A 19,056-nucleotide genomic window follows, 5' to 3' on the forward strand; every position below is an offset into this window, starting at 1 on the left:
GACATTCGGGTCGCCTCAGGGAGAGGATTCCTCATGCTAAGAATACTGCAACATGGAAGAGAGGGGCATCTATGGTTACGGTAAGATTTTACACAACTGTTATTTAGCTGTGTTTCATTTGATCTTGGATTTGGTTTGAGTTTGGTGAAGTTAGAAGTGGTGGTGGAAAAAATGCTGTTTGACCTAATATTAACTATATACATAGGGTCACCTGCCAAAATGAAAATAGGGAGTTTGCTGTCCAGCAGATTCAGCCTTGCACAGAGAAATTAGACTGAGTGTTCCACTCTCACTCTTATTTGCTTTGTATCTAGAACCTTTAACCCCACAAGTAAGAAACTCACAATTGCAAGGTTGCATCTGGTATGTGAGGCTAAAGTAACAGAGAGAGCATGACCTATCATTGTTTGATATAATGAGAAATATAAAATCCAACTTGTATTGGTGCAAACCTTCCCATAGTTATGGGGACATGAAAAAAATAAAATATTTGAGTGCGGCAAGTAACAGCAGCAAAAGAGACATGGGACGAAATACAACATAACTTTTTAAACGAGGTGGAAACATGTAAAGAAATGAGTGGACTTGTTCAAAATTCAAGCCGTAAAAATACTTATTTTATCACTTGTTTCATATCTATTTATATATGCTTTATAAATCTGTTCTATATGTCTGTATATAAAGGCAAGCATGTATTACATCACCAGAGGAAAAATGTGGAAATTTTTAAAAAAGGAAATATAGGAATTCATCAGCTATAGTAAACATGCAAGAGTTCACTGGGATCAATTAACAGTGCCAGTAGAATTGGGAGGCTTATTTAGTGCCAGCCTTAAAATGTTCTCAAGCAACATAATTAAGGATAATGTACATTGCAGTTTGGTTATAAGACTGGGTGCAAAGTCATGATGTTACAGTGGAAACCAAGAGACATAAATGGAATAAATCTTTCAACACAGATCAATAAAGAAGGGGAAGGTATGAAAGCACTTGATTAGATTATCAGTATAGGAAAATATATGAAAGGAGAAGGAAGTGAAAGCTTGGAGGAAATAGGTAATGCCAGCTGTAATATAACCCAGTACAGATTGTGGAAGAAGCAGGGATTATCTGGAAAAAAAGTAAACAAAATTCTTAGATCAGTTACAATATGGGAGTGTGATGAGTTAGAAGCAAGAGAAAAAGCTTTTCAGTGTGGTGGTTATGCTGGCCTGTCAAGAGTTTTGCAATTGAACTTTGTCATAATAGGGCTACAAACCAAAGGAAAGTAGGCATGTCTGTATTAGCAAAATGCTTAATGGAGGTAAAAACAGAAGCATGAGTAAAGAAATGATCAAACCTTACAAAATCTTGCAGGAAAAAGTAAAAGCTACTTAGAAAAGATGAAATAAACTGAAAAAAACAAGATGAATAGTGAGGAATTGGAACGAATTAAAATAAGTAAATATAGCACAAAAAATATGCCACAAGATTGAGGATGTTCAGTTTTTAATGGAATGTCTACAGAGATACTTACACACTCCAAGTAGGCTCCAGAAGATGTTCATGTGAGCCAATGACAGTTATCCTACGATGCATGGAAAATGAAAGAGGAGATTTGGAAATATATTCTGGAGCTAACACAACTTGGGCAACTTCAAGAGGTCATTACAAAAGGGTATGTTCTGTTTCAGTTGGGATTGGATGTTGGATGAGCCCAAGTTATACCACAAGGCATTAATGAGCCGTGGATTAGTGTTTGAGTGTCAAAGGAATAACTAGAAGGTGAAGTAAGGTAGAACCAATATGTGATGGATGGGATACCAGAAATGGATCAAGTGAATGAAAAAGGTAGAATGACTGAGTAAAGGGAAAAAGGAGATGTGAAAGATGCTACTGGTGGGATTTGTGGAATGCTGGGTAGCAGGTAGTGTTGTTAACCTGTGTGAATTGAATAGTGTGACAACTAGAAATTAAGGTGCAAGAAGAATATGAAAAATCAAGTTTAATGTTGGGCTGTAAAATATGCATTGTGCATGGAAAGGCACTGGTGCTGAAAAAGTGAAAACTCGGGAAGTATTGTTTTTAAAATTTTGTGTGATAAAATAGTTGAAAAGGAAAAAAATACAGGGCTGCCCAGCTGCTGTCATTCTGCCTAGCTAAACTGTTTTGTGCTTTTAAGCTAATTTTAATTTGATTTATCTAAATGCTAGTTCCTATTTGTCAGATGGCTCACAGATAGGATGTAGAGAATCAGAATAGATGTCAGTCACCAGTGGAGCCCCTCAATATTCTGTGCAGGAACATCTTTTGTTTGGCATTTATATCTCTGAAGTGACCCGTTTCTCTCCATTCCCCTAATGTCTTAGTAAAGCTGCTAGTATTTTGGTAGATTTTAGTTCACTTTTTCCCCTCTTCAGCTTTTCACCTACATTTTTGCTATATAACTAAATAAGCTATCACTTTTTGGACCTTTCTATTGATTTCAGACATGATAAACGCCAGTCTTGAACAAGATGAAGCTAACTTGTTATACAAGGAAAAAAGTAACTACTCCCTGCAAGATTATCCATCATGTTTTTATATTTTTGTTGTTTAATGTATATTACCCAAAAGTTGTATGATGGCTATTTTATGCTTTTATATATTTTTTCTTTCCCAAAGGTGGGATACTGATGAAACTGAGAAGATGAGTCCTTGGGATATGGAGCCTGTTCCTGAAGGAGGTACAACTATTTATGAATTCCCTGAAAAGGGTTTTTGTACCACTATTCTTTTACTTTATTGATAATTATTATGCATTTATGCATTTCTGTGGTAAACTGTTTTGCATATTTTTTCTTGTTTTTTTCCTGCTGACTTGCTGACCCTCGACTCAAGCCCATTCATTCCAAGGTGTTTTGGATTCTTCCCTCAGATCCTCTGAGTCAAGAGCCATCTGCAGGAGCTGCTATTCAGGCAAACATCAGGGAGTTTGGTGATACTGCTCTCATTCTGGCAATAAGAGCTGTTTTTTTATGAAGGCTGTAACCCCGCTTCTTGGATGGCACCGTGGGTAGCTGCATCACTATATGGACTGCCTGTGCCAGTCTGTGTGCACTACTTCATATGGTGGACAAGGGCTACACTCTCTGTCTTGAGTGGCCACACCCTTAGTGGGCCCTGCACCAGCCTCCACACATTAGGCTCTGCCCATGCTGTTCAGCAGCAGTCAATACAGGAGCTTCAGCATTAGTCAGCCTGGACCCACCCTCTCCACAAGTTAAGTGCCTGAGCTGTTAGATGAACCCAGGGCACCTTGGCCATAATCAGGGCTTTATTTTTTTGTCAACTGTGTGGCTAGTTTGGATTATATTTTTCAGTGTCCTACTCCTGTTATTTTGCTCATTCATACATGCGTTTTAGCACACAATATAAAAATTACACCTTTCCACTTGGTTGTGAGCTCATTTAGTTTTGCTTACAAACTTCACTTGGTTTTGTATAAGAAACATTTCTGGGGTTAAGCATTTGATACTTCGAGGGGCTTCTCTGCTATCTCATTCTTTGATATCCTGTTCCAAGCCTACTGTACACCCTGTACTTTGGGTTTCACAAACTTTGATCAGCCATAGTAAAACTAGGCAGTTTGGTTTACTCAGTGGTGTAGACTGTGTTCATAGTAATTCACAGTTGCAGTACCAGCTCTTGGGATTCCTGCCTGTAGAAGCCCATTGGCTGGCCATAGTGCCAAACCTTTAGCCTTCCTCCTAAAGACCTGTTGGCCTCCTGCCCATATCAGCATCATGTTGTCAGTGGTACAAAGGGATGCCTATCTGCGCCAACATCAGATCTTTCTTGCCACAGTTTTTCTTTAGCAAGCTGGTTGCATTGTCAGTCTGTTAGGTCAACTTGAAACCAGAGTTTGCAGATGTGTACCCTACTGTGGAACCTTATCTTCTCGGTTCTGCTTTTTTTTTTAGGGGATACTGTTTTATAGATGCCAGACACTATGGTTAATGACTGTATCAAATATTGAAAACAAAAATTCCACACTGAGGCTTCTATAATTTTTTTTTGCTCCAGTCTAAAGTATGGCATGCACCAACTGTCTCTAGGCCAAGGCCACTTATCTTAATCAGCGCACTAGTAGGTGTAGGATGGAATACTTACAAGCGTACCTCACCAGAAATCATGGGTTTGGAGTAAGTTTGCAGTAGTATCATTTTCTCTTATGATATATGATCTCCCTAAAAAAGGAATGAGAAGTGCCCAAAGGAGAACCTTGTTACCGAGGCCAGCATCATCACCTCAGAGTTGGAGAGCCTTCCCAAGCTTGTGGATACCATTGTCATTGAGATGTTTTTGTTGCCATTATATTCAGTACCTTGCTTTGCTGAGGTTTCCGGCACAACCCCTCAAGAAGCTGCTACATTTTGCTGAGGCTTCTGGCACAACCCGTCAGGAGGCTACCACAGCTACTGACCCTGGCACATTCCTGTTACGCTAAACAATTAGGGCATCAGTTGGTCCATTAGCTGTCTGACAGGGCTTGTGGATAAGATACTGGTATTACCATTTCTCAGATGAGAGGGCACCATCACTATGATACTCGAAGTAGAGGGGGACTGCATTGAAGTTTCTGTTTATGTCCTTTTATTCCTTTGTTTCAGTATTCTTAGTGTGGGATTCCCCACCTCAGGTGACCAGAACGTCTGCTCCTATACAGAAGCTTAAGTCTGGCTGCTGTAGGTGCGTGGGATGTCACACATAGGGCCATAAACCAGGGACCTTAAATTTGATGTCTGCACATACAGACCTCAGAACTTTTTGGCCACAGTTGATCTTCACACTGATCGCTTCTCTCCTTTACTTGAAGATGTCTAAACCTGAGTACCCTGTTTGGGATTTTGACTTTTTTTTGCTTGAGCTCAGTTTGCTGTACTTATGTTAGTCGATGTCAATTAAGAAGGGTAAATGCCGATGTGGGTGCCAGATTCCACGTAAGGATAGGCACGACATCTGCATTTTCTGTCTAGGCCGAGAGCATGATCATACCACTTGTTCGATTTGTCAGTCTTTTGTATAAAAGACTCTCCGAAGCCATCTGGCTGCCCTCAATCTATATTTAGAAAACCAGAGACTCCAAAAAAACTTGCTGTAGGGATGGATTCCGAATCGGCCATTCTGACGGAACCACCAAGGCCAAGGTTTCCAGGCCTGCATCCTCTGTCTCTCCATCATCAGATGTCCTGCCAGCTTCAGATTTAGGGGTTGAGGGACATCCGATAGAATCGTCTACTTTAGCTCCCCTCGAGGAAGCCACTTTGGAAGTAACGGCCAAAGCGTCCACAAGGATAGCTCTGACGTCGGTCCCTACCGATGTCTAGGGGGAACCAGATATCGGACAACTGACCGGGGTGCCATTGCCTGAAGTCCCTACCATTTCCCGGGCCCCTGAATCCAGGCCTTCCACGAAAACTACACCTTTGAAAAGGAAGCAGAAAACAAAGCACCAGACTCCGCCTTCTGAAGGAATCCCAGACTGGCAGTCCTTCAACTCCTTGATGCAGGCCTTCATGGCCCTTAGGGCCCACAGCCTCTTCCTCATCCACCATTCCAGTGCTCAGTCCTAGGCCTGCCTCAGCCACTTCTCTCCCTCTGCCTACTGCCCATGAAGGTGAAGAACAGGAACATGTTCTTCGCGTTTCACTGTTGCAGTCATTATATTTGAGTTATCCTGCTGGCAGGTTGCCCTCAGTCTGCCTGAATTCCAAAGTCTTGGGTCCTGCGTCAGTTGCTGTCGCCTCTTCCCTGACATGACATCAGGTCGTCAGGGGTATAAAAGATGCAGCAGATGCCATTTTATTTCGTTTTTCTTGCCGTGCGGTGCCTGAAGCAGAAGCAGTTCGCAAGTGCCGGCCGGCCGACTCCGGATCTGAAACTCGAACATGAAAAATCTCAGAAGTCTTCATTAAAAGCTAAGTACCCCATTGGGGAAACTTTTTTCTTGCTCCAGACCAATGTCAGAAAAAGTTAATAATTGTATATCTTGTGGGAAGCAAATACCTCATAAGGACTTTCATTCTTGCTGTATTCCTTGCCTAGGCCCTGACCACGATGTTGCTAGTTGTCGGTTTTGTGCTAGATTTAACCAACGCACTATTAAGCGGCGGAACAATTTTGCATTAAGCTATTTTGGGCGAAGATTTAATTATACAATGTCATCAGATAGCTATCCGACTACCGGAGTTCACAAAAAACGCAAAGAAAAAGAAAAGGACAGGCAACCAAGGTCCAAAACAGATGATGAAGCTTCTCCTATGCAAGTTGCCGGTTTGCCAGTTCTCAGTGAGGCGCTTTCGCAGCCCCTGACGCCCGCTACTTTAGAGTCGCAAGCCGCTACTGACTCCCACATGGAGTTGGCCAGGCCGCTGGAAACTGAAGGTATTGGAGCCTTGGAGACTATTCCCTCAGATGGGTCCAGAGCCGCTGGGCAGGCATTGGCTTCTGAGTGTGTATTCAGACCTAAACAATTATATATTAAACCGACTTCAAAGACTAAGACACCTTTAAAGGCAAAGAAACAAGTTCACGAGTCACAAGGACAGGCCTCCATGCCCAAAAAACAGATGCTCAAAATGGCCAAAGACTTAATTACCTTGAACAGGGGTTCCCATCACCCTCCTGATAAGAGGCCTAGGCAAGAGACAGACTATGAATCTTCAGATCAGGTTTCCATTGCTTCTGATTCCTCTTCTGATCAGGAATGTTCTCTTCCCCCCTATGAAGATTCTTATGCTGAAGAATCAATTCCTTCAGCTTCTCCTCCTGAGGATTACTCTTTTGGGGAAACCTTGCATACCATGAGGGAGCACTTTCACTGGGAGAGCCAAGATTTTTCAGAATCTAAGAAAAGGCTCAGAGATTTCCTTTTACTACCTCAAGATAGGCCTCTAGCTATCCCACCTGTGTTGGACATTGTAGATGATATGTTCTCGGAGTCTAGTCTGACCCCTGACTCCCTTACCTCCAGCTCCTGTTAAGCCAGAAAGATACTACAGGATCCCTGACTCTCAAAAATTCATTTTCAAAAACCCTTCTGCAGACCCAGAAACGATTTCTCAGGGTCCAAAGGGGGTCAAGGCTTCTACTGCAAAAAATCCTACCTCCTCTGACAGGGATTCCAGGGCTCTGGATAGAGGGAGAAAAAAGGTTTACACATCTACTACTTTGGCTACAAGGGCCTTAAATTGCCAGTTTTATATGCTCAAATATCAGCAATGTATCATGACTCTGCTTAAACAGAAAATGATGGCAAATTCTGAATGTGCAGAAAACAAAGAAATGCAGGATTTATTGCATGCAGCTGAACAAGTTGGAAAGCATACTTTGCAATGTGGGTTTGATTTTTTGGTGGCCTCCTGCAGGGCTGCTGTTACGGGTTCTATCATTAGGAGGCCTGCTTGGTTAAGGGGACAAAATCTGCCAGACCATGTTAAAGCAAAATTGTTAGATGCTCCTTTACAACATGATACCTTGTTTGGTGTTAAGGCAGAAGAGGTGTTAGAGGACAAAGCTAAATCTATGCAAACGGTCAAGGATTTCTTACAGGTACAGCCACCTAGATTTAGCAGACACTGGCCTACAAAGAATTGGTCCGTTCCAGTCTCAGACAGACCTCAAAGGGGGCAGATCCAGATGCCCTAGAGGCAGATCACAGCCGCAAGGATCCTACAGGTCTAAGCAGTGGAGTGCTTCTACCTCCAAAGGTGGAGAGGACAAATCACAATCCTACAGGAAACAGTCCCAATGACGTCCCCCTGCCTGCGCCAAGCACTTATCTTCTGGCAGCACCCTTAGGGGGAAAACTAGCACTTTTTTCCCCAAATTGGCACATTATAACCCAGGACAAATGGGTTCTAGACAGTGTCACAAGGCTAAAAATTTAATTTCCATACCCTACCAAGGGCAAACTATTGGCCAGACCTGCCAAAAAAATCAATGGGCAGAGGCTCAAAAACAAGTCACAGCTCTCATGGACATGAGGGCTGTTCAACAATTACCACAGCAAGAGCAGGGACAAGGATTTTACTCAAGACTGTTCTTGGCACCCAGAAAGGACAAAGCATGGAGACCAATACTGGACCTACCTATTCTAAACACTTTCCTGAATATACCAAAATTCAAGATGTTGACCTTACAGCAGCTTCTGCCCATGCTGGGCAGCAAGGCTTGGCTCGTGAGTTTAGACCTAAAAGAGGCATACCTGCATGTCCCAATCAGACAATCATGCAGAAGATACCTCAGATTCAAGGCTGACTCAAAGCATTACCAATTCTCTACACTGCCCTTTGGCTTATCTACTGCGCCCAGGGTCTTCACAAACTGCCTGGCACCAGTAATTGCTTACTGCAGACAGAGGAATACAAATATATCCTTACTTGGACGACTGCCTCATACAAGCAGAGAACAAGGACATTTTACTACAGCATCTGACTTCTGTGATAAAACTCTTAACAGGCCTAGGATACACAGTCAACAAAAAGAAATCAAAACTAGTACCCTCTCAATATTCCTGGGTGCAAGCTTAAATACAACTGCCCAGATGGCTTATCTCACTCCAGACAAACAAAGGCAACTGACTACCTGTTTCAAGGAAATGGCAACAAAGGACCAGTTATCTGCAAGAAAATTTCTGCAGGCTTTGGGCTTCATGGCATCTTGCATCTTACTAATTCCATATGCAAGACAGCATATGAGGAAAATTCAATGGTACCTAAAAAGTGTCTGGACACAACATTGCCACAGCCTGGAAACAATGATTACTCGAATTCCCTGCCTGCAACAGGAATTTTGATGATAGGCCAAGGCTTGTCACCAAAACAAGGGACAGCCATTCTCACTATCCCCAGCCAGGCAGAGCCTAATGATGAATGCATCAGATTATGCCTGGGGGGGGGGGGGGGCACACATGGCAGGAAGAGGCATTCAGGGCACCTGGTCCACAAACCAAAAGCATCTACATATCATTCAAAAAAAGATGCTAGCTGTTCAAAATGCCCTGACAGCCTTCAAGGACCTAATTCATCCGGGACAACTACTGATAAAGACAGACAATGCCGCAGTCATGTGGTACATAAACAAGCAGGGGGGCACTCATTCTTACCCCCTGTGCAGACTAGCCATGGCTTTATGGGACACAACATTGACTTACCAAGTTCATCTGCAGGCACAATTCCTGCCAGGAAAGGAAAATACTCTGGCAGACGAATTAAGCAGAAACCTCATGGATCCCAACAAGTGGCACCTGGATCCACAAGTCTTCAGCATGTTAATAATGAAATGGGGACGCCCAGACATAGATCTATTTGCCTCTCCCCAAAACGATCAACTAAAAAGATTCTGTACAAGGACTTATCACTGACAAGCTTGGAAAGTGGACGCCTTATCTTTCAACTGGACAAACCTATCAGTATATGCCTTTCCTCCACTGCCTCTCCTCCCCAAGGTACTCCTAAAGGTCAGGCAGGAGAAACCAAAAATGATTGATTGCCCCAGACTGGCCATGCCAGTACTGGTATCCGCTCTTAAGAAACTTGTCCCAATGCCCAGCCTGGACCTTACCTCAAATATCTCATCTACTGTCTCAGCAAAACAATCAGATTCTGCATAGCCAACTCAGGACCCTAAACCTGGCAGCATGGCAGATAATGTAGCCATACAAACCACACCTCTCAGTAAAGCTGTGATGGATGTCATTTTAGAAGCCAGAAGGCCTAGTACTAGAAAATCCTGTGCTGGGAAATGGAAGAGATTTTGCGCTTGGAACCAAGCTCAAGGAACCGATACAGCTGTCCCAAATATTCCTCAGATTTTGCAATATTTAACTGAGATGCTGGACAAAGGCCTATCTTTTCCATCAATTAAAATCCATGCATCTGCCATTTCGGCTCATTACAATACAGAGCCACCACTCTTTTCCTATCCTTTATTAAGGCAGTTCCTCAGAGGAGCCAAAAATGCAAGGCCTCCAAGGAGAACGCCAATACCTGCATGGGACCTCAACTATATCTTGGAAAAACTCACCTTACCTCCTTTTGAACCAGCTGCTACTGCGGACATAAAGATCATATGTTGGAAAACAGCTCTGCTCCTAGCAATAACTTCTGCAAGACAAGTTTCAGAGCTACAGGCTCTCATGGCTATGGAACCCTTTATCATTTTCTATCCAGGCAGGGTCTCTCTGAGAAAGAACCCTACATTTATGCCTAAGGGTGGTATCCAGTATTGCCCTTAACCAAACAATTCATTTGCCAACCTTTTATCCAAACCCACAGAACAAGGGGGAGAAAATTCTGCATTCTTTGGAAGTACCCAGACAACTTGGATTCTACTTGGACAAAACTAAAATTTTCAGAAAGACAGAGCAATTACTAGTGGCATATGCCACAGCAACACAAGGAAAGGCCATCTCCAAGCAGACTATTTCAAAGTGGCTAGGTCACTGCATTCGTTTCTGCTACTCACACTATGGCAAACCAGTGCCTAAGGGCATTAGGCCACATTCAACCAGAGCTGCAGCCATTTCTGCAGCCTTTCTCAGGGGAGTACCAACCAAAGACATTTTTAAGGCTGCTACTTGGAGTTCAGTGCATACCTTTACAAAACATTACAATCTGCCTCTTTACTCAAAATCCAGGGCAGGCTTTGCCACTGCAGTTCTGCAGAGCCTCATAGCCGCTCCTAATGCTGTTTAGCTCCAGCCCCCCAACCATAGCTTTGGGACTCAACCCAAATGTAATGACTGCAACAGTGAAACACGAAGAACATAGTACAGTTGTGTACACTTACCATAAATGTAGATGTTCGAGTGTATTCACTGTTGCAGTCCAGGTTACCCTCCCGCCATCCCCCTAATTTTTGCTGGAACTTATCTTTACTTCTCTAATCTATACAACTAGGTGGTGAATTTGCTTATAGATGACAAAGCTTATTTTGGTGCATGTATGTTTTACTTACATATTTTTAGCCTACCTTTTTGGGGGCATCTGACATCTGGGGCAAGAAAAACTAAATAAAATGGTGTCGGCTGCATCTTTTATACCCCTGACAACCTGACGTCGGGGAAGAGGCGACAGCAACTGACGCAGGACCCAAGACTTTGGAATTCAGGCCGAGGGCAACCTGCCAGCAGGATAACCCAAATGTAATGACTGCAACAGTGAATACACTCGAACATCTACATTTATGGTAAGTGCACACAACTGTACTTTTACTATTCATCCTCAGAGGAATCAATCTCCTCTACTCAAATTGTCTCTCCACTTGAGTATTATTCCCCAGATGAGGAATCCATAGAAGGGGACTCTCCACCAGAGGATATCATCTTTGGGGAGACCATCACTAAGATGAAAGAGTACTTTAAATGGGACACCTCCCAAATGACTGAAACACAAAGGAGATACTTTGAATTACTCCAAGTGGAATCTCCCTCCCATTCAACAATCCCACCATTCATACCTGCCTACCTTGATGCATTCACCTCCGCATCAAAGAAACCAGACTCACAACCACCTGCCCCAAAGAGACCAGGCCAATTCTATAAAATTCCAGATGAACAAAAATTCTTAAACCACTCCTGGCAGACCCTGCTGTGATTGCTGTGTCTCCTGACAACCAATCAAGACTGATTCCTTCAGCATCTCTTCTGCCTACCGACAAAGGTAGCAAAACCATGGTCAGGATATGAAAGAAGGTTTATACCTCCTCCACCCTTGCCTTCAGAGCTATCAACTATCAAACCCATATGATAAAATATGCCTTGGACCTAGTATCACAAGCCTCTACTCCCCTATCATCCACTCCTGACCAAAACTGAGATAGCATCTAAACTGTCCCTGGCTTCTCACGTAGCCAGACATTCCATTAGATGTAGTTATGATGCAGCAGAGCCTCAGCACAGTCTGCAGCTTCTGCATCAGTACTTTGCAAACATTCTTGGCTACGCCTTCAACCCCTACCAGAGGATTTCAAGTCAAAAATCCTAGAAGCCCCACTAGATCACAACCTCCGGTTTGGTAAACAGTCTGCTGACCTTTCAAAAACCTGCAGGAGAAAAGTAAGGAGCTTCAAGACATCAAACACTTCTAGTGTCCCCCATTCGTAAATATTACAGAAATTACCCAGCTAAGACTACTTTTGTCAGGAGGCCCCCCCTCCTCTGCTCCCCCTTCCTCTCCTAGGCATAGGAGAAGAACCAAGAGGCAAACCACCTCCAGACCAGTTGCCTCACAACCTAATCAAAGACAGCCTTTTCAGAATAGAAGTGGACTCAACAAAGCGTAACTGCCTTGCCCACTTCCCCTTATCAACCCGCCTGTCCCTCTGCCTCCCCATTTGGAAATCAATCACATCAGACTGCTGGGCGCTGGCAATAATACATAACAGATATTTTCTTTTGTGGAAGGAAAGGCCCTCTTCAAGGGGCATCCCCCCCCCCACCAAAAAAAAAATCAACTGCATCTCATTCCTCACAATACTGCAAGACCTTCTGAATTTAGGAACTATTGAACCTGTCCCTTGAGGACAGGAAGGAAAAGGTTTCTACTCAAGACTATTTCTGATCCCCAAGAAAGATGGTCCTTGGAGACCAATACTAGATCTGTCATTTCTAAACTGATTCTGAAAAGTTCTATTATTCAGAATGCTATCCTTTCAAGCTCTACTCCCACTACTGCCAGTCCAGGCATTTATGGCCACACTAGACCTAAATGAAGCATACCTCCATATCCTGATAAAACCCTCCCACAGAAAATTCTTGCATTTCACTGGGCCCTGCTCTTACTTTCAGTTTACAGTCTTGCCCTTTGGTTTATCTACTGCAATCAGGATATTTACAAAATGCCTTACCACAGCTATAGCCTTGTGCAGAACCAAAGGTGTCCAAATTTATCCTTACCTAGACAACATCCTCATTTTAGCAGAAACAGAGGACACCCTTCTAAACCATCTGAGGTTCACCACTTCCCTTCTCAAAGCCTGAGACTCAGCCTCAACATCCAAAAAAAATCATCCTTAACACTCCCCCAGCAGGACAAAATCTTTCTGGGCTGCAGGATCAGAACAGACCTGATGAGGGCTTACCTTCCTCCGGACAAAGTTCTTTCCCTATCTACTCACTTCCAAAGCCCGTTATAGGTTCAGCAGATATCTGCAAGACAGTTCTTGCAAATCCTGGGTCTAATGGCAGACACAGTTACTATGCTGCCTCTAGCCAGAATGCACATACAAAAACTGCAGTGGTACTTGAAAAATGTGTGGTCTCAACACCAACATCCACTAGAGTGCCAAATTACACTCCTGCCCTGACTCAAAGCAGAGCTAAGGTGGTGGCTCCAACAAACACTACTGAACATGGGCCTTCCTTTCCAACCACCCCCCCCAACCCAGCACATGCATTCAGATGCATCAGACCTAGGGTGGCGAACTACCATGAAGGGCTTCATGGTACAGGAGATCTGGCACCCTACCCTCCAAAAGAAACATATCAATGTGAGGGAAATGACCACAGTTGTTCTGGCCCTGAAAGCCTTCCTCCGTATCCTCCAACCGAGCCCCCTTCAAATCTTCACAGACAACACCACAGTCATGTGGTATCTCAATAAACAGGGAGGGACCAAAGCTTACCTCCTCTGTCGGGTAACATTGCAAATTTGGGACCTTGCCTCAGAAAACAGCTTATCCCTGCAGCAACATACATCCCTTCTCAGGACAACAAACAAGCGGATATTCTAAGCAGAACATTCTCTCTACAACATGAGTGGATGCTGAACAGGAACATTTTTCTAGACATTGTTCACCGGTGTGGCACACCTCAGGTAGATTTGTTTGCCTTCCCCCAGAACAGACAGTTGAAAAAATTCTGCATCAAGGACCACTCTCCACTTGCCTGGAGAGTAGATGCCTTTAGCATTCCATGGAAGGGGTGGTTTCTATATGCATTTCCACCATTCCCTCTCATTCAAAAAGTCAAAAAAAAATCAGGAGACAAACCAAAAATCTTGCTGGTGACTCCCTATTGGCCAAGACAGCTCTGGTTCCCCCTACTCCTCTCATTGCTAGCCAAGGGCAATCACTAGAAGTTATTCCACAAGGTGGACCCTACTCACACAACAAAAGGGAACTCTAATTCACCCTCACCAACAGATGTTAGGTCCAACACTCTGGATGATAAACTTTTAATCCCTTTCTGACACCACTACTAGGAGGATGTGCTTTTAATCCTGAGGGAGGCCAGTAAACCTACTACAATCAGATCCTACTTATCAAAATGGGAAAGATTCTCCAACCGGTGTCTCCATAAGGACAGGGATCCCTGGCAGGTCGATCCTTCTCTAGTCCTTACTTGTGTGTGTGAACACATTAAGGCTGGTCTTTCGTACTCTTTAGTGAAACTCCAGCTATCATCAGTTTCAGCCTGTCTACCACTAGAACCCCCTTTGCTATCCAGGCTAGATGTCAAATTATTCCTGAAAGGCGTCTTACACATCAGGCCACAAAGAAAACCCATCTCACCCCCCTCAGGGACCTAAACTTCATTCTGGAAAAACTGACACTGGCCCCATTTGAACCAGCTAGTGGTGCTATGCTCCAAATGTGCACATGGAAGACCATACTACTGATGGCTCTTACCTCAGTTAGAAGGGTGTCAGAGTTACAAGCTCTAATGGCGTGCTTTCTCCCTACACTACCTTCCACAAGGATAGAGTGAACCTACATACCAGCCCTTCCTTCATGCCTAAGGTGGTCAATGAACTATCCCTAAACCAATCCATTCACATGCCCACCTTCTTCCCCTGTCCAACCAATGACAGTGAGAGGATAGTCAATTTCCTGATGTGCACAGACAACTAAGGTTTTGTCTAGACAAAACTAAGTCCATCAGAAAATCAAACCTAACTCTATGTATCCTTCCACCCTAGGGCCCTGGGCAAGGCAGGTCTCCAAACAAAGCATTTCCTATTGGATTAGAAAAACTGCTTGCTTCTGCTACTTCCACCGTGTCAAGAACCTACCCCAGGGAGTAAGAGCTCATTCTTCCAGGGCTGTGGCAACCTCAAAGGCCTGGACACAGCCTGGAAGCAGCCACCTAGTCCACCATTCACACTTTTACCAGACGCTACAAATTGGACCATGTTTCCAGAGCCCAGGCAGGGTTTGCTAGAGCAATCCTGCAGGGCTTTGTAGAATCAGCTACCTCCACTTCTACCCTTCCCTCTAACTAACCTGTGGTACTCTCCCACACTAAGAATACTGCAGCATAGGAATAGAAATACATAGAATAGTTGTGTAAAATCTTACCATAACCGTAGATGTCCTTCTCTTCCATGTTGTAGTATTCCTTCCCACCCACCTATCCCCCTTTTACTATTGACCTGTCTAAAGGTTACTCTGATGCACTTCCCTAGACTAGAGTCAGACTAGCCAGTATATGACACTTGCACTTCTTGTTCACATCACGTCTTACTCTCCATTGAACTGTCCGACTGGACATTTAAGATCCGAGGTCTCTGCGTGTAGACAGCACATTTAAGGTCCCTGGTTTATGGCCCTACATGTGACATCCCACACACCTACAGCATCCAGGCTTAAGCGTTTGTATTGGAGCCATTGTCTGGGTCACCTGAGGTGGGGAATCCCACACTAAGAATACTGCAGCTTGGAAGAGAAGGACATCTATGGTTATGGTAAGATTTTACACAACTGTTTCTCACACTTTTCAAAGCCAGAAGCCAGACCACACACTTGGACACAAACCCAAGACACCAAAGCTGAAATGCTCATTGGCCAATTTGCACCAGCCACAGCTGACTGGGTCTTATCCTCCTGCCACCCAAGTCAGTATGTAGAATCTTTTCAAGCTGACGCATGGTTTCATGAAATGAGAAATGCAGGCAGCCAACCACTTAAAAAAGCTTTTGTTTGAGGGGATACCCTCTTTAAAAAAAAAGAAAAAGGGAGCACCTTCCCCAAAGGGACTCTGCTTGTTTATATATATGTATATGTATATGTATATATATATATATATATATATATATATATATATATATATATATATATATATATATATATATATATATATATATATATATATATATATATATATATATATATATATATATATATATATATATATATATATATATATATATATATATATATATATATATATATATATATATATGTGTATATATATATATATATATATATATATATATATATATATATATATATATATATATATATATATATATATATATGTGTATATATATATATATATATATATATATATATATATATATATATATATATATATATATATATATATATATATATATATATATATATATATATATATATATATATATATATGGTTTACTATTGAAATGCCGAACCGACTATGTGCGACTCGACTTGCGCGAAGGCTGAAGAGCGAATGTCACTGCGGTCGAATCCGATTGTGCGAACGGCAGATCCTCGCCCCTGCGTGAGCCATGGTAGTATGGGTGTGGAGGTGTTGTGCGGCCGGTAATGTCGAATGCGAATGCCTGTCGGTTGCGAACAATTTTCGCGGTTTCGGTTCGCGTAAATACGTCGCAGAAGTGGCCGTTCGACTAAGTTCGATCGCAATTTCAATAGTAAACCTATATATATATATATATATATATATATATATATATATATATATATATAATTTGATTTTGAGGTATCCCTGTCCTCAGCCTAACAACATGAGGATCTTTCCTTTGGAAATGCTCTTCATAGTTGAAAGAGACCTTCAACTCTAAGCCAGAGAACTCTCCTAGTGTTGGTACAGGAAGCCAGTGAATTTTCATAGCATTTGGGTATAGGGAGCTGCTCTGCCCTCCAGAGCCAAGGCCCATGATCATACCTCCAATATTGGAAGTTATGAATGGTGCTTTTGTCTTTGCAGCCCATTCCCAGCCTTCTGATCTTAGGAAGACTGACTGCATCTGCAGATTCCCTGACTCCCACAATACCAGTGCAAAAAATCCTGTTGCTAATACTACAGATGCTTCCATGGATTCTAGCAAGGGATCCAGTATGTCTGCAAGCAGCAGTCCAATTCCAATTGACAGGGAGAATGGGATACTTTACCAGTTTGGAGGAAGAGCTTACATCTATGCTACCTTGGCCATTATGATAGTTGACTGACAGGGTTCATATGTTAAAGTTCCTAAAGTCCCTCCTTGATCAGTTCAGACAGAAGACAGAGTGGGAGAGGGGATATGGGTCTTAGTAAGGAAATACTTGACTTGTGTAATCTCAAGTTTCAAGTTGCTAGGTACTCAGTGACATCTGGTTGTGATGTAAAGGGTTTTTTATACAGGGCAGTTGCTTACAGGGTCAGTGGTTATGAGGCATTCTTGGCCTGAGGATTCAACCCCTTCCAGAGCACATAAAGATAGAGGTCCTGGTTGCATGTCTGGATAAGGAGCTCCTCTCTGGACTCTTCACAGATCTTCATAAAGCTGGAGGAGAAAGGGAAAACATGTGCAATCTATCAAGGTCCTATTTTATTCCCTATCCTTGGGTATATTACAGACTAGTAAAGCAAAAGCTTGTCCTTTGCTGCCAAGCAAGACAAGAATAAGGAATAAAAATGTAAGAAGGGCAAGTTCAGAAAAAAGTGGCTAACTGGCTGTAAAAACAGACTTTGAGATTCCCAGGGTCTTGATAACCAAAAGGAACAGCTATCCCTCATAAGTGCACCCCCCCCCCCAAGCCCTCTCTTTACCCCTTTTTTAAAGACAAATTAAAAAGCATATTGGCCTCTGGCCTTCTGTAAAGATCACTGAGAAGTCATTATGTTGGACAAGTGGGTAATCCAGGCTTTTAAACAGGGAATGCAGTTTCTTTGAATACTGAACTTTTTGGGCATTTGCCTGTTCCAAAAGGCAGCATATGGATAACCCCTGTAGTTAACCTTCGTGGTACATAAAGCCATAGGTAGGGTGGTAGAAAAAGGAAAAATATTCTATTTAAGACTTATCTCAAGAAAGAAAGGGTCTTGGAGACCCATACTGGCTCATTCAAGATTAAATAAGCTTGTGGTGGTCCCAGAATTCAAGATGCTGTTTGTACAGAATCTTCTACCACCGATCTTCCCACAAACTCTTATGGTGATGTTATATTTCAAGGAATGCCTATTTACTACATCCCTGTATTGATCCTTATTGCCTCCTTTTGATCTCAACAAGTTTTTCACCTTTATATGGCCTCACGTAGTGCACCCACCTCGGGTCCTGGATCCCCTTCCAGATCTGATTTCCCATCCCTCCATCAAGCCTCGCCCGGACATGAAATCCATCAGCCTGATTGCTTGGTTTCTCCAAATTTATTGATGGCCAGAAATTCCAGGTTCTCTCCTGGAGTTATTCATATTCTAACCTCTTCCTAGAAGCCATCCACTAGACAAACCTACAGAAGTAAGTGGGAAAGATTTACTATTTGGGCTAACTGCAAGGGGCTATATCCTTTTTTTTTGGCACTTTTATCTTCTGTTTTGGACTTTCTGTTTGGTCTTTATTATTCAGGGGCCAGTTATTCAATGATTAAGGTCCAAATTAGCAGCCATCTCTAATTTTCATGTGCTAGAACAGTATACAACCATTGGTTCTCTCAACCTTTCAGAAGCTATTGAGAGGTACCATTCTGTTTTGACCCTCTGCACACCTTTTTAAGGACATAGTGTTGCCGTGGAACATCACTATCATGCTACAGTGTGTTCTTAAAGCACTATTTGAACTGGCAGCTACTGCCGATTTGTAATTTTTGTCTTGGAAAACCTAATTTTTGATAACTTTTTTATGTGCTAGGAGGATTTCTAAATTGCAGGCCTTCTCCTGTAAATCCTCCGTATTTGATTTTTTCATAAGGTCAGAGTTTCTCTCCAGACTAATTCAGCTTTCCTTCCCAAGGTAGCTTCTGGAACTCCTTTGAGTCAAACTATCCATTAACGAGTATTCTCAAATTTCTCCAGTAAGAGTGAATATCTAATTTCCTTGTTAGATG

General features: G+C 42.7%; 1 protein-coding gene across 1 annotated transcript in view; it reads left to right on the forward strand.

Annotated features, from left to right (window-relative positions):
* The window catches only part of BRWD3 (bromodomain and WD repeat domain containing 3), a 1,896,258-nt gene that overhangs the window by 1,166,478 nt on the left and 710,724 nt on the right, over positions 1 to 19,056 (forward strand). The window contains exon 28 of the mRNA XM_044057276.1: positions 2,644 to 2,705. Within this exon, the coding sequence (XP_043913211.1) occupies positions 2,644 to 2,705 (62 nt within the window). The remainder of the gene's footprint in view (positions 1 to 2,643; positions 2,706 to 19,056) is intronic.

Source organism: Protopterus annectens, chromosome 15.part0 (genome assembly GCF_019279795.1).
Source record: "Protopterus annectens isolate FY-2018-M chromosome 15.part0, PAN1.0, whole genome shotgun sequence".
Taxonomy (NCBI): domain Eukaryota; kingdom Metazoa; phylum Chordata; order Ceratodontiformes; family Protopteridae; genus Protopterus; species Protopterus annectens.